Source organism: Leopardus geoffroyi, chromosome E3 (genome assembly GCF_018350155.1).
Source record: "Leopardus geoffroyi isolate Oge1 chromosome E3, O.geoffroyi_Oge1_pat1.0, whole genome shotgun sequence".
In the NCBI taxonomy this organism is placed as follows: domain Eukaryota; kingdom Metazoa; phylum Chordata; class Mammalia; order Carnivora; family Felidae; genus Leopardus; species Leopardus geoffroyi.
The window spans coordinates 15,808,480-15,823,907 of NC_059340.1; the positions used below are offsets into that span (position 1 = coordinate 15,808,480).

General features: G+C 41.4%; 1 protein-coding gene across 4 annotated transcripts in view; it reads right to left on the bottom strand.

Annotated features, from left to right (window-relative positions):
- LOC123588705 (CGRP receptor component) overlaps positions 1-15,428 on the bottom strand; it is a 46,369-nt gene that overhangs the window by 6,736 nt on the left and 24,205 nt on the right. The window contains exon 2 of one of the 4 annotated variants that reach the window (XM_045459826.1): positions 14,654-14,750. The exons of the other annotated variants lie outside the window; for them this stretch is intronic. Coding sequence (XP_045315782.1) covers positions 14,654-14,733 — 80 coding nt within the window. The 5' untranslated portion in view covers positions 14,734-14,750. The remainder of the gene's footprint in view (positions 1-14,653; positions 14,751-15,428) is intronic. 4 annotated transcript variants of the gene reach the window in all.

The window sequence follows — 15,428 nt, forward strand, 5'->3', positions numbered from 1 at the left end:
CACCCCTCTGTGGTGACAATTTCTAAATTTCCCTCTCAATCTGACCCAGGAGCTCCAGATTCATCTTTCAATTCAACTCCGTAAATATTTATTGAGCTTAAAGACATTGTGAAATAAACAGATGAATAAGCCACATGCCCACAGCCACATCTGGGGAAGCAGCACATTACCCAACCTCCCTAAGCCTCGGTCTCACCATCTGTAAAACAGGAATGACAATAGAACTTAATATCTCGCCAGGGGGTTAGGAGGGATGAACATCTTTCCGTTTATAGTGCCAGCAGCTACCATTTATTGCTTACTTCCCATATGGCAAGCACATTGAACCCTCAGACTTAATAGAGGCTGAGATGGTAAATAACTTGCCCAAGGTTACACAGCTAGTGAATGGCAGAGCTGGGACTCTGCCATCAAAGCTCGTGTTAACCATCTGCTTCTAGTATTCAGTATTCAAAATGATGACTGTCACAGAGCAATTTCCCCACAAATGGCAGTCATCATTAAGGCACTTGTAGTTAAATTCTACTCCTCATAATCCCTCAACATTTATTCTAGACTCGAAGATGACTTCACATGGGAGAAAACCCTTATCCTGGGCCCTGAAAGGTTTTCTAGGCAAATGATGAGAAGAAATGGCCAGGCAGGGCAGGAACGGCATAAGTAAATGGCCAGAAGAACAAAAATTATGGAGTTTTAGGAAATGGTGGCTTGAGAGGCTGTGGGACACGAGGCTGAGTCATCCAGGACAAGACGACATGGGGATTCAACTACCAACAGGCTGCATATGACTCTCTGGACACTGGGAAGAACCAAGGAGAGAAGTGATACGCTCACAGGTGAGAATAAGAGGCCATAAACTTGGGTAGCGGCAGCAAGGCTGGCAATGAGAGGCTGGGCTTGTGAGATGCTCTGGTCACCCCGAGGTATAGTCAACAGGATCTGACAACTGCCTTAGCTGGGTGAGAGCAGGGTGAAGGAAAGAGAAGAGTCAGGGTTCATTGTCATGTTCTTGGCCTGTTTGGCAAAAATATATTACTTGAAATCTGAATTGAGTTTGTGTGGTTTTGGAAGAACAAAGAGGTCTCGGTCCAGCTGTTTGTCTAGTTTTAGTTCTTAGTGTGATCTAGAACTAAAGAAAAAGACCAGAGCTGGACATATTAGCAAGGAGTTAGGCAAAACCATGGGAGTGGGTATCACAGGCAGAGATCAACTAACTACAGAGTAAGTGAAGACCCAGGACAGAGCACCATAAAGCATCTCTGTTCAACGGTCAGGGCAAGAAGGTGGGGAAGGAGGTGGAGGAGGGGGACGAGGGGAGGGAGGAGCACAGACAAAGAAAACCTAGGAGAGTGGTGTTAGGGAAAAGTTCCAGGAAGAGGGTATTAGCAACAATGTCACATGCTGAAGACGGGAAAGTAGGTTGACTGTATACAAGCCACTGGATTTTCCAAAAAAAAGAGGGCACTGGTGGCCCGTGCAAGGAGTTTGATGGAATGACGATTGTGATGACAACTGGATTATGGGGGCTGAGGAGTAACTGTGGAGAAGATAAACTTTTGTTTAATGCGGTGTCATCACTTTATTAAAATCTTCAAAAACGGTCTTTATCTTATGTTTTTAATATAAAAAAATCCACAAGGAAAGCACACCACACTGAGAATTTCCATAATAATAATGGATACAGTCAAACATCACATGTACAGAACACAAAATTTAGATGAACTGAAATTGTAAGCTAAAATAAAACCCAATCTCAGAAAACAAAATACAAAATATTAACAATTCAAACATTCTTTTTTTTTTTAATGTTTATTTTTGAGAGAGAGAGACAGCATGAGTGGGGGAGGGGCGGGGGGGGGGTACACAGAACATGAAGCAGGCTCCAGGCTCAGAGCCCGTCCAGCACAGAGCCCGACGCGGGGCTCGAACTCACAGACCACAAGATCATGATCTGAGCCGAAGTCGGATGCTCTACCGACTGAGCCACCCAGGCGCCCCACAATTCAAACATTCTTAATCCTAATGAGATTTCACCAGAATCAAGTCACTTGGAAGTGAGGCATTTACGATAATGACCCCGTTAATGCAGCTTAGAAATTTTTGGGAGCCATGAGTGGCAGCATCAGGCAATCTAACAACAAATGGGAACGAAATTTTGATCTGAAAACTCCCCTATATTTGACTTGAAAGCTGTTAGGCTTTTGAAAGGCATCCTCTCCACTGCCCCTCAGATTTTAAACGAACTGTTGTTTTCAGTACAGTTCGTATTGATATTCTTTGTTCAAACGAACCTCAGCTCTTCTGGCACCAAAGCAAATTTAGATTTGGTCTGTGTCTGATGAAACAACATATGAGGAGGGTCCAAGAGGCAGATGCAAAAGTAAAAGCAATGGAGTCTGTGCTTGGGGCACAGAGGGTTTTTCAGAGGATCCTTGTGAAAGACCAGTTAAAAGATGGCAAGTGACATGTGCGAGAGAGAAGGAAGTTAGCCCGACTGGCTTTCTGTTCTACAACACTGATTCAATGGAGATGGGCAGGAGGGAATGGAAGACTAGGTTTGAGGGTGGGATGTGGAGCAAAGGATGGAAAGGCAAAGTCAGACAACTAACACGTTTCGTTTATAACATGTAGTATAAATCAAAGACTTAAAGGAGACGAAAGACCAATCAGAATAATTTGGCAACTTTAATTCTCAGGAAGATGAAAGTTCCCTGCAAACCTAATTTGGTATATCATTACCAAAAGCAAAGACCAGCATGATACCGGATAACTCCAGAGGAATGTAAGGAAGATCCTTAGGGCTGCTTTACCCATGTTTTTTTATGAATGGCTACCTCCTCTACATCAAAATGCTTCACAGAGGTACTGCTACCATTAAGTGCTCTCTGATTGAATCTGAAAAGTGCCCAAAAGTTTGAGCACCAGAAAGACACCCAACACGTGTCTAAAGTGAAACATGAGGTTCATATGATCCGTGCTGTCTTTCCTGGCATAGCAGTGGACTGGTTCCTCACCAGATGCTGGAGCCACCATGAAGAAGTCTGAGCAGCACTGGGAAGGCATCCTGGGGGTGGAGGAGGAATGCTGTCAGCAACAGCCCCAGCTCTGAATCTGGTACCTGCAAAATATGCTCCTTCCACCGGCACTGTTGAATCAAGCAGACAGATGAGAGCAAGCGGATAATAAGCCACAGGGGCTGTGGAACCTAAAGGGCCAAAAGCCACAGCGTGGTCAGGAAAAGCAGCTGATGTATTGGGGACTGCAGCAGCTCCTGGATGCACAAAGCTCAAACAACACAGCTCCGAGTAGTCAGATGAAGCATCACTACAGGTGCAGCCTGAGGAGGACACAAGGCCTGAGGCCACGCTCGATTCCCACGAGGCTGCACAGATTAGCTGGCTGTTAGAGACTGACCTCTGCTATTCACAACAGCCACGGGTCTGGTTCTGCTCCACATCACAGACCAAAATAACCTCTTGACCGGTGGAAGTAAAAAAGCAGTTACAGCCTGAGAAGGGTAGGTTCTGGGGGGCCCCAGAACATGTTTGCCAGCTAAGGAGATAAGCATAAGGAGAGACCAAAATTATAGGAGTGAAAGGGAAAAACAAAGTTGAAAGTCTCAGCAAAGGGGCTCACGTTCCACTGACACCGCAGCAATGTGGAAAAGAAAAAGCAAATCTGAGGGGATCTGAAGGGAAAGGAGTTCATTTTGGATAATTTTCTCAGTGAAGCAGAAGTGGGGTTAAACCAACCAAGCGAGTTCTCTGCTCCTACATCCAAAGAGCTGAACACTGCAGGAGCAAAACCACAGAACCACACTCACTACAGGTTCCAGTGTGAAGGGATGGGGGTTACAAACATCCCCCTCACATCATCACCAAGCCAGTTTTTATGGTCTCTACTTTCTCCCCTTCACTTTTCAACTCATGGCACTTTGGCTCCTGTCCCAACTGATCACCAAAACTGTTCTTGCTAAAGAGCCTGATGACCTCCATATTGACAACTCTAGGGGATGCTTCTCCGACCTTGTCTCTGCCATATCTAACATGGTTGATCACTCCCTCCTTAAAATTATCTACCCCTGCAGGTTCCACGACACCATTCTTTTCTGATTCTCATGTCTGACTATTCCTTCTTCATCTCTTTCTAGGTTTTTTCTTCTGTAACATTTCCATGGTGCCATTTTTCACCTGACCGCTTACTGAGTTCCTCATCCAAACCTCATAATCGTGTCCCCTACTATAGACTTTAGCTAATAAGTCCGTGTTTTCACGTTATGTGATCTGAGCTCCAGATCTCTGTAACCAAATGCCACCTAGACGTCTCCACCTAAAATACCTCAGACACATTTCAAGCTCCGCACATCCCAAAGTGGTCTGTCCTTCCCAACAAACCAGCTCCATTTTCTGTACTTTTCACTTTGGTAAAGAAGCAAACACCCAGTCCAGAAACCTGAGGGTCATCCCTACTATGCCTTATATTGCATTCATCTTTGTATCCCCCAAAACAGAGACAAAGCTGCCATGAGATCGATGTATGTAGAGGATAATTAAAGAAAGAGCTAAGGCAGGTCTGACTTTCAGAAGAAGTGAAAACTGTTGATCACTGGGAAGACCTGAGGCAGGATTTCATGCTTTGAAAGCAGACAAGCTAACTCCAGAAACTAGGGAAACCTGACAACCCATCCATCTACTCTGAGCTTTGCTGGCCAGAAGTACATTTCCCAAATACATTGCCAAACACCAAGAGTAATCTGTGTACAGAAGAGTTCCTTTTAGGGACTCAAAGTTATTTACAAACCTACCTAAGCTGAGTCTCAATGGCAAGTTCTTCTTCTATTCCTGGCGGACATAGCTGTACATCTTAGGGAGAGGATCTCAGGATGAGACCTGGGGCTGTAAGCCAGGCGCTTCGGGGAGCCTCAGTCAGTTAAGCGTCCAACTTTGGCTCAGGTCATGATCTCGCGGTCCATGAGTTCGAGTCCCACGTCGGGCTCTGTGCTGACAGCTCAGAGCCCAGAGCCTGCTTCGGATTCTGTGTCTTCTTCTCTCTGCCCCTCCCCCACTCTCTCTCTCTTTCAAAAATAAACATTAAAGAAAACTTTTTTAATAAAAAAAAATTTAAAAAAGAACTAAATGCCTCAAGCAAAAATTAAATTATTAAGGAACCAAATGCTTTGGGTGAGGTAACCATGCTATAGAAAACAACATAGGACTTGGGACACCTCGGTGGTTCAGTCGGTTAAGCGTCCAACTTTGGCTCAAGGCATGATCTCGCAGTTCATGGGTTTGAGCCCTGCATCAGGCTCTGTGCTGACAGCTCAGTGCCCGGAGACTGCTTCGGATTCTGTGTCTCCCTGTCTCTCTTGCCCTCCCCACTCGCACTGTTTCTCTCTCTCTCAAAAATAAACACCAAAAAATAAAAAAAAGAAAAAAGAAAATAACATAGGACTTGGTTTTAAAGCGACTTCAAGTTGAGTCTCACTACTACCATTTTGCTGAATAAAGCTATGAAGTAAAATAAAACATGGTTCCTTCTATGTCCCCAAGGACTCTAGTAGTGGAGGTATTTAAATTAATAAAGCTCAGTTTTAGACCATGAGAACTTGACAATTCAAGGCTATTCTCTTGAATCTCCTCTCCCTGAGAGAATACTAGAGAAAAACTCTACTAGAGAATATGCAGATGTAAGGATTAAAAAGCACGTAAGCAGTTTCTGTTACAAACGTGATTCTTGTTTTAAACCACCCTGGCTAGCATAAGATAGTCCAGGTCTCCACGGCATATGGCAAGCAACCCTCTGAGTCCTAAGTACTGAGGCCAATGAAAGCCAAAGGGCTGCAATGGTTGGTTACTGTCTCCAGGAGTCAAGCCCCAGCTACAGAGAAAGAAGCCTGCCAGCCCCCTCTAATGGTTGTTTGTAGAACAACACTGCCTGCAGCTTTTGCTTCTTGCAGTCATTGATAACCTATGCAAAGACCCTGGCACATGATCTGTCCCAGTAATAAACCATTTAATGAAAGGCAGGCACCAAAAGGTCACAAAGGAATTTATAAATCCAATTTAGGATCACAAGTGGAAAAAAGACACTTCTCTGAATATTACAATCTGTTTTAAATTTACATAGATTATGTCCAACCATGAATCAGCTTGCAAGACAATTCCCATTTGTGCATTTCTTTCTTTTCTTTTTTTTAAAGATTAAACTCTATGCCCAACTCTTGCATTCATGACCCCGAGATCAAAAGGCACATGCTCTACTGAGCCAGCCAGGCACCTCATTTACGGGTATCTCAAATGGTAGCCAGGTACATTTTTGTAGCAGAAAAGATGTAGGGATGGGGAAACAACACACCAGACTAGATAAACAGCTAAGAAAAGATCTTAAAAATCAATAATCAGGACTTGTGTTATAGACAAGATAGAGTGAGACCACTAAAGCCAATCTTTCTGCTGATCATAACAAAAAACGAAAAAGAAAAAAAAAAAAAAAAAAAAACCGGACAGACTACAAAAGGAATAACCTAAGGACTCTGAAAAGTATACAGAAGTAGGTGGACCAGGTAGAGAAACAAAACTTGAAGGGCTAGGTGGTGTGGCGGGTGGATGTGAGTTTCTTCCGATTTGTTTTCTCTTTTCTTCCACAGCCTTGATCCTCAGAACTATGGCAGTAGCTCCACAAGCAGCTGAAACTCCAAGAGAAATTCCATCTTTCCAGCCATAAGACTGGAAAAAGGGGCCCCTGCAACCTAGTAATCTGAAATTCACAACACCAGGGCAACTCCTCAGGGAGGCCTGGCAGCGAAGGTAGCCAGGAGGAGAGTCCCAATGGTCCAGAGTGCCAACTAATTATCTCCCCCTCCCTCCTCTTTATTTCTCCCTGCTTTGCCCCAAAAGTAACACCAGTAACAACTGTATGCGGGCAGCTAAAACTCTGAGAGAAATCCAGTACTGTGGCCAGAGAACCAAAAGAGGGGGCTCAAGTAGGTGAGAGAGTATGGCGGCAATGTCAGAGAAGTGACCTAGAGAAGGGGATTCTCCTAAGTTTGAACATTCATCAGCACAAACCCTAGGTTCAGCCTCAGCTCTTCACTGAGGAGTGAACAAATTAAACCACCACTCGTCTCATTTGCAAAAATGATCCAAAGCAGCAGATCAAAGGTTTTAAAAGCTAAACTGACACTGAAATCCTCACCCATGGAAGGCAAGAGACTTGAGGTGTGAACCTAACTGGGTTGATGGACTGCTAAAAGAAACAGCAACAAAAAAGCAACATTACCCAGAGGCTTTTAACAGGACCCAGAGTCTAAACAATATGATATTCAAAAAGTCCAGGATATAATAGAAAATTACCTCAATGAGAAGAAAATACAACTCATTCTCGAGGGAAAAGATAATCAACAGATACCAAACCTATAATAACCCATACACTGGAATTATCAAAGACTTTAAAGTAACTATTATAATAATATTCTTAAAATAAATGGAATATTAGAAGTCCTCAGGAGACAAAAATTATAAATAATAAACAAACGGAAATTTTAGAACTAAAAAACATAATGCATGAAATAAAAAATTTGCTGGCTGGCCTTAGTAACAAAATGGAGATGACACAAGAGTCTGTGAACTTAGATCAGTATGAAGTATCTTGTTTGAACAACAAAGAGGGGGAGGGAAAGGAAAAAAAGAAACTGAACAGAGAGGATTCAGGGAAAATGGCAGAGCGGGAAGAACCAGGAATCTGCCTCTCCACCAGCTAGACAAAAACGGTCTATAGACAACTAGATCTAAATGTAAAATGCAAAACTATAAACAGTCCTAGAAGATAACGCAGCAAAAAACCTAGATGATCTTGAATTTGGTGATGACTTTTCAGCTAAAACACCAAAGGCACGATCCATGAAAGAAATAATTAATAAACTGGACTTCATTAAAATTAAATAAAAACATTCGCTCTGTGAAACACAACATCAGAAAAATGAGAAAACAAACCACAGACTAGGAGAAAATATTTACAAAAGACAGGATAAAGTACTGATGTTCAAAACATACAACAAATTCTTAAAACTTAATAATAAGAAAACCCAATTGAAAAATGGCTAAGACCTGAACAAATACCTCATCAAAAAGATTCAGAGATGGCAAAGCATGCAAAAAGACGCTCCACATTATGTCATTAAGGAAATGCAAGTTAAAATGAGACATTACACATCTAATTAGAATGGCCAAAACCCAGAACACTAACATCACCAGAACACTAACATAACACTAACAATCAAATGCTGGTGAGGCCTGGAGCCAAGAGAAACTCTTTCGTTGATGGTGAGGATGAAGATACAGCCATTTTGGAAGACAGTCTTGGTTAGCCGTATTCTTACCATCAATCCACTGCACTCCTTGGTATTTACCCAAAGGAGCTGAAAACTTGCATCGGCAAAAAACTCTGCACACAAATGTTTACACCAGGATTTTTGGATAACTGCCCAAACTTGGAAGCAACCAAGATGTCTTTTAGTGGGTAATGGATACACAAACTGTGGTACATTCAGACAATGGAATATTATTCACTGCTATAGAGAAATGAGCTTTGAAACCATAAAAAGACATGGAGGAAGTTTAAAATGCATGTTACTAAGTGAAAGAAGACAATCTGAAAAAAACTATATACTGTAGGATTCCAACTACATGACATTCTGAAAGCAAAACTACGGAGACAGTAAAAAGAACAGTGGTTACCAGGGGTTATGTGTGGGGTGGGAGGGATTAATAGGTGGAGCACAAGGGATTTCTAGGTCAGTGAAAACACTCTATATGACACTGCAACAGTGGATACAAGCCATTATACATTTGTCCAAACACACAGAATGTGTAACTCTTACAGTGAACCCCAATGTAAACTATGGACTTTAGGTGATATTGTGTCAATGGAGGTTCACAGATTGTAACATATTTACCAATCTGATGGGGGATGTTGATAATGGGAGGGAAGCTATGCACCTGTTGAGGAAGGGGTATATGGGAAATCTCTGTATCTTCCCCTTAATTTTGCTGTTAACCTAAAAGTGATGTAAAAATATAAAGCCTCAATTAAAAAAAAAAAAAAAAGAAAAAAAGAAAAAGAACAGAGATGATTCTAAGAAGGTACCAGGAATCTGTCTCCCCATCTAGACAACACCTGTATTGGTAGGATCTGTCTGATGTAACTATTTTGGAATTCTGGAGCCCGTTAAAAGCTTACAACTTCCAGGCTAAGGCTTGGAAAGTAAACTTAATTTTGGTCGATTTCAGACCTTGGCACAGTGCCAGCTACCCATCCTCCAATTCTACTGGATCGGCTGCATCTGCGTTGCTGCAGCAGCTTGCATACAGCTTCCTGAAGCCAGAGAGGGCTGATTTCTCATCAGAAACTTTGAAGGCCAGAAGGCAGTGGGCCAAAATATTCAAAGTGCTAAAACAAAAAGAACTCTCAAGTAAGAATCCTATATCCAGAAAAACTATCCTTCAAAACTGAAGAAACAATTAAGACATTTCCTGTGAAACAAATGCTAAGTAAACCAGACTTACCCTGGAAGAATCACTCAACAATGTTGTGCAGTATGAAGTGAAAGGCTACACAGTAAATCAAAGCTGCATAAACAATGAAAGAACCTCATAAAGGTAAACACATGGACAATTATAAAAGCTAGTATTATGGTAACAGCAGTTTGTAACTCCACTTTTTGCTTTCTACAAAATTCAAGATGATTTAAAATACTTATGAGTTTATGTTTGGGGCATATAATGTACAAAGATGTGATTCTGTTATATCAGCAACTGAAAAGGATGGGGAAGGAGCAGAATTTTTGTATGTTATTGAAGTTAAACTAGTATAAACTCAAATTAAAGTGTTATAATTTTAGGATGTTAAACCAGTGGCTGAGGCAGGAGGTTGGGGGAATCAGGAGTTACTGTCTAATGGGTACAGCATTTCAGTTTTGCAAGATGAAAAGAGTTATCAAGATTGATGGTGGTGATGGCTACACAATATTATGAATGTATTTAATACACCAAACTGCACATCTAAAAATGGTTGAAATGGTAAATTTTATGTTATGTGTATTTTACCACAACAAAAAATTGGGCGGGAGGCGGGGAGGTGGAGGGGGGAAGTGATCTACTTTCCCCATGCCATTTCCCAGACTATATCATTGAATGAGTATAAGTACCATCATAAAATATGAAGGAAATAGAGAATGATATACCATGCAAATATTAATTTAAAAGTACACATTAAACTAAGTTTAACTAATGAAATTAAAATAGTACATCAAACTATATTATTGTACCACCTAAAATCATCTCACTCACCATGGCATTACCTGTATCACACTTGGAAGACACTGGTTTCATAATTTCTAAAGGTGTTTGGCACCAAATTCTCAGACTCTCTCACCTTTCAATAAGAATCCAGTCAATGGACTCATTTCGGTTAAAATGGCTGCTCTGATGGGAAAGACATTTCTGGGAATCCAGCAAACCAGATTCTCAGTTCTTAGGTTTCAAAGACAAGGCCTGATGACACAAGAGTTGAAATGCTGCCAGAAGCACCCTCAGCCACTAAAGGATGATTGGAGAGAATACAGGTGGCATAAGAGGAGATCCGAATCGGAGGATGGCCTTTCCACTTTTCCCCCAGGAAAAGTTCAGTGTATCAAGCTTCAGAATCATTCAGCAAAGGACTTGTAAAGGACACTGAATTTTGTCTACGGCTGTGAGATGAAGTCAATTAAAAGGAGGTATTATAAAATGGCACTGCCCAACATGCTGTGGTAGGGTCCCCTCCCTAAGGAAAGAAAAAAAAATCTCAAGGCAACCTGGCTATATGCGTACATGACAACATCCCTCATGATCTTGTACCATCAGACCACTTAATCAGACTGCATGTTTGTGTGTTACCATATATGGGAGACAAAGAAGTAAAAAATATATTAAAACAACCACACCACATGGCATTTAGGGCTCAGTTATTCGGGTATGAACCCAGCTGGGTGGTGCTGACAGGAATAAAGTTGCTTCCTGGAAAGAAAAGCCTCAGTGTCACAACTCTCTGTGCAAGAATCCTTCTCCATTACTTGGGGGCTCACGCCCGGGATTCGGAGACACGTGTTTCCACCTCCTTTGCCATTGGAGATACGAACATCAGAGCATGGGTGAGGCAGCCTTCCCTGGCACCTTGCTCTACTCTTTGCCATAGGATTGGCCAAGGCTGCTCCAGCCAGCTAAAAATGTGGTGAAAGTTTTCTGTTAGCGCTCACCTTCCTTTTGTGGATAGGATACTTCGTTGGTACCAACATGGGGAAACAATGGCCATAAGAGACTAGAAAATTTAGATCCCCACCAATCTTATAGTAAAACAAAATACCCCAGTCCTACTACCAGGGTTTGGCTCCTCAAAAGCTCAATTATTGGGAAAAACTGTCTTGCCTGGTGGGGGAAAAGTTCATCGTCATCTCTGTTAAAAACTTAACATGCCTATGCCAAACTCAACTGGCCAGAAAACCCCATGGTGGGGGACTCCAGATCACCTTAAGACAGATCCCCACCCCTTGTCTAACTTCTCTCATCTCTGAGAGGCCTGGGACAGTGTCAACGCAGCCATCAAATGGCAAACTCCAGGTGGACTATACTAGATACATGAAAGGACAGCCTATATAGTACTTCCCTCAGGCTGGTCATGGTCATGCGTGCTGGAAACTATTCATCCATCTTTCTTCCTGCTCCCACTTGCCAGAGAAAAACATTTGGAAGTCCAAGTGTATGGGGACAGCGAGACTCCAAAAAAAGCAGCATGCCTTACAAACTGGCAATTAAAAAGACGATAAATGGCCTCCTGAGCGTATAATCCAGTATTGTGGTCCTGCCACCCGGGCAGAGGATGGCAGGCTTGGGCTACCACACTCCCATTTACATGCTAAACTGCATAATTAGACTACAAGCAGTTATAAAAATTATAACCAATAAAACTGCCAGAGCTCTTAACTTACGAGACAAGTAGCAAGCCAAAATACACAATGCTCTATCTATCATAATCTCTTGGCCTTAGATTACCGGCTTGCTTCTGACGGAAAAGTTTGTAAAAAGTTTAACCTACGCAGCTGCTGCCTACAGAGAAATAAGGAAAACAAAAGTCATAAAAGAGATCACAAATCAAATAAAAAGAATTGTTCATGTCCCCATCCAGACCTGAAACGGTTAAAACCCCAGGGAGTTATTTGGAAAATGGTTTTCAACTTTTGGGGGATTCAAAACTCTCATAAAAATTATCCTCCTAATTCTGGGAGGTTGCTTAATCCTACCTTGTGTATTAGCTCCCCTGGTAGTACGTTCTTTCTCCAGCCTCACTAAGGCCATGATTAAAAAAAAAAAGATAGCCACTCATGTAATGATGTTATAAAAATATAAACCTCTAAACCAAGATGATGCTCTTTGACCCAAAACAGCATCAAAAGGGGGAATGTGGTAGGGTCCCTCCCTAAGGAAAGGAAAAAAAACCTCAAGGCAACCTGGCTATATGCATACGTGACACCATCCCCCACGACCTTGTAACATCAGACCACTTAATCAGACTGCATGTTTGTGTGTTACCATATATGGGAGACAAAGAAGTAAAAAATATATAAAAAAAACTACGCCACGTGGGGCTCAGTTCTTCGGGTACGAACCCAACTGAGCAGTGCTGGCAGGAATAAAGTTGCTTCCTGGAAAGAAAAGCCTTGGTGTCACGACTCTCTGTGAGAGACTCCTGCTATAATGCCAGCCACCGCCTACACACGGCTACTCATACCTACATTTAGTTAAAATTAAATGACTCTACAAATGCAGTTCCTCCTTTGCACAAGCCACATTTCCAATGAGCAACAGCTACAAGTGGCTAAAAGCTACTGTATAGGACAGACCAGAGGTATATTTCTATCACTGCTGCTGCTGAATGGGACTGCTCTGTGGTCTTTACTGATCAACAGTCATGGATTAGAAGAAAATACAGTCATGTGACAAGGTGCAGTGGAGCTGAAACTGCAAGTGACAATCAAAGTAGATCTAGAGGAAAAGCAATACATCATTTTCTTTCTCCCCAGTCCTGATCCCCTATTTGCATTTTGTTGTCCAGAGCTTTTTGTGTCAACAGGGTTGGACATACTCCAGTTAAGGAGCTAAGAGTGACAAGCATATAGATTATCTGTGAAATAATAAAAAGTTTGTGGGGCACCTGGGTGGCTCAGTCGATTGAACATCCAAATTCAGCTCAGGTCATGATCTCACCATTCGTGAGTTCAAGCCCTGCGTTGGGCTCTGTGCTGACAGTGGAGAGCCTGGAGCCTGCTTCGGATTCTGCGTCTCCCTTTCTCTCTGCTCCTCCCCCACTCACACTGTCTCTCTCAAAAATAAATAAATATAAAAAAAAAAAAAAGAACAGAGCCTTGGGAACCTATAGAACCATTATTAAAGTTCTAACAGTTGTCTTTGGAGTTCCAGAAAGAAAAGAGAAAGAGACTGGGGTAGAAAAAAATATTTCAAAATAATGATTCAAAGCCTTACAAATTTGGTAAGAAACAAAAATTTATGTAATCAAGAAGCTCAGCAAAGATAAACTTAAAAAAAAAAATCAAAATCAGATTTTTGAAGACCAGAGAAAAGAAAAAATACTAAAAGCAGCTAAAGGAAAGTAACACATTACACGTTGCGTGACCACAGATTACTCATCAGAAATCGTGATAGACTGAAATAACATCTTTAAAGTGCTAAAAGACCAATTAACCTATGACACTATCCTTCAGGAATGAAAGAAAATAACATTCTCAATTGAAAGAAAACTAAGGAAATTTGTAGCAGCAAAAGAAATGTTCTAAAAGAAATGTTCTAAAAGAAATGTTAATGGAAGTTCTTCAGGCTGAAGTAAATGATGAGAAATAAACATGGAACTTCAGAAATGAATGAAGAATGGGGTGCCTGGGTGGCTCAGTAGGTTAGGTGTCCGACTTGGGCTCAGGTCATGATCTCACGGTTTGTGAGTTCGAGCCTGTGTCAGGCTCTGTGTTGACAGCTCAGCACAGAGCCCGCTTTCAGATTCTCTGTCCCCTTCTCTCTCTGCTCCTCCCCTGTCATGTGCTCTCTCTCTCAAAAACAGACATTAAAAAAAAAAAAAGAAGAAGAAATGAATAAAGAGCAAAATAAATGGTAAAATTCTGGGTAAACATAAAAGACTATTTTATCCTCCTAAATTCTTTAAAATATGTAAAAGTATATAAAGTGAATGTTGAAACACAGCTAAATACTAATTTCAATGATGTAGATATAATAAATACAACATAAAAGGGAGAAGTTAAGAGTCTTACATATAGTTTACTGACAGTGATAAAATACTAACTTTATCCTGACTGTAAATGAATAGGTATATAGATTGCTATCCCTACAGCAAAATATATGAAAAGATATAGCCAAAAAGCAAAAAGACACATTTTTAAAGACTAAGGAACAAGAACCATATGAACACCTCAACAGACACAGAAAAAGCAACTGACAAAATTCAATATCCAGTCATGATAAAAATCTCACCAAACTGAACTTCCTACACCTGGTAAAGAGCATCCATGAAAAACCTAAGCTAACATACTTACTGGTAAATAACTGAAAGCCTTCCCATAACATCAGGAACAAGGTAGGGCTGTCTGCTCTTATCACTCATGTCCAACATCATACATCAACATCATGGTCCTAGCCAGAGCATGAGACAGGAAAAAGAAATAAAGGCAAAAAGATTTGAAAAAAATAAAAGTCTGTATCCACAAATACCATGATTGTCTACATAGAACAATCACAAAGAACGTGCTAAAAAATAAAAAAGCCCCTGGTATTAGTAAATGGATTTAGCAAGGTTGTACAGCATAAGATCAATACAGACAAATCAGGTGTATTTCTCTACATTAGCAATGAACATCTAGAAATCAGTGTTATTTAAAATAGCACCAAAAATTATTAAATACATAGGTATAATCTAATAAATTGTGCAGAACCTGTATGCTGAACCACAAAAACAGCGATGAAAGAAATTAAACTCCTAAATAAATGGAGAGATACACTGTTTTCATGGATTGGAAGACTCAATATTCATATCAATTCTCCCTCAAAACTGATATATACATGTAATACAATCCCAATCAGAATCTCAGCAGGATCTGTTCTAGATATCAATAAGATGATTTGAAAATTTATATAAAAAGGCAAAGGATGGGGCGCCTGGGTGGCGCAGTCGGTTAAGCGTCCGACTTCGGCCAGGTCACGATCTCGCGGTCCGGGAGTTCGAGCCCTGCGTCGGGCTCTGGGCTGATGGCTCAGAGCCTGGAGCCTGTTTCCGATTCTGTGTCTCCCTCTCTCTCTGCCCCTCCCCCGTTC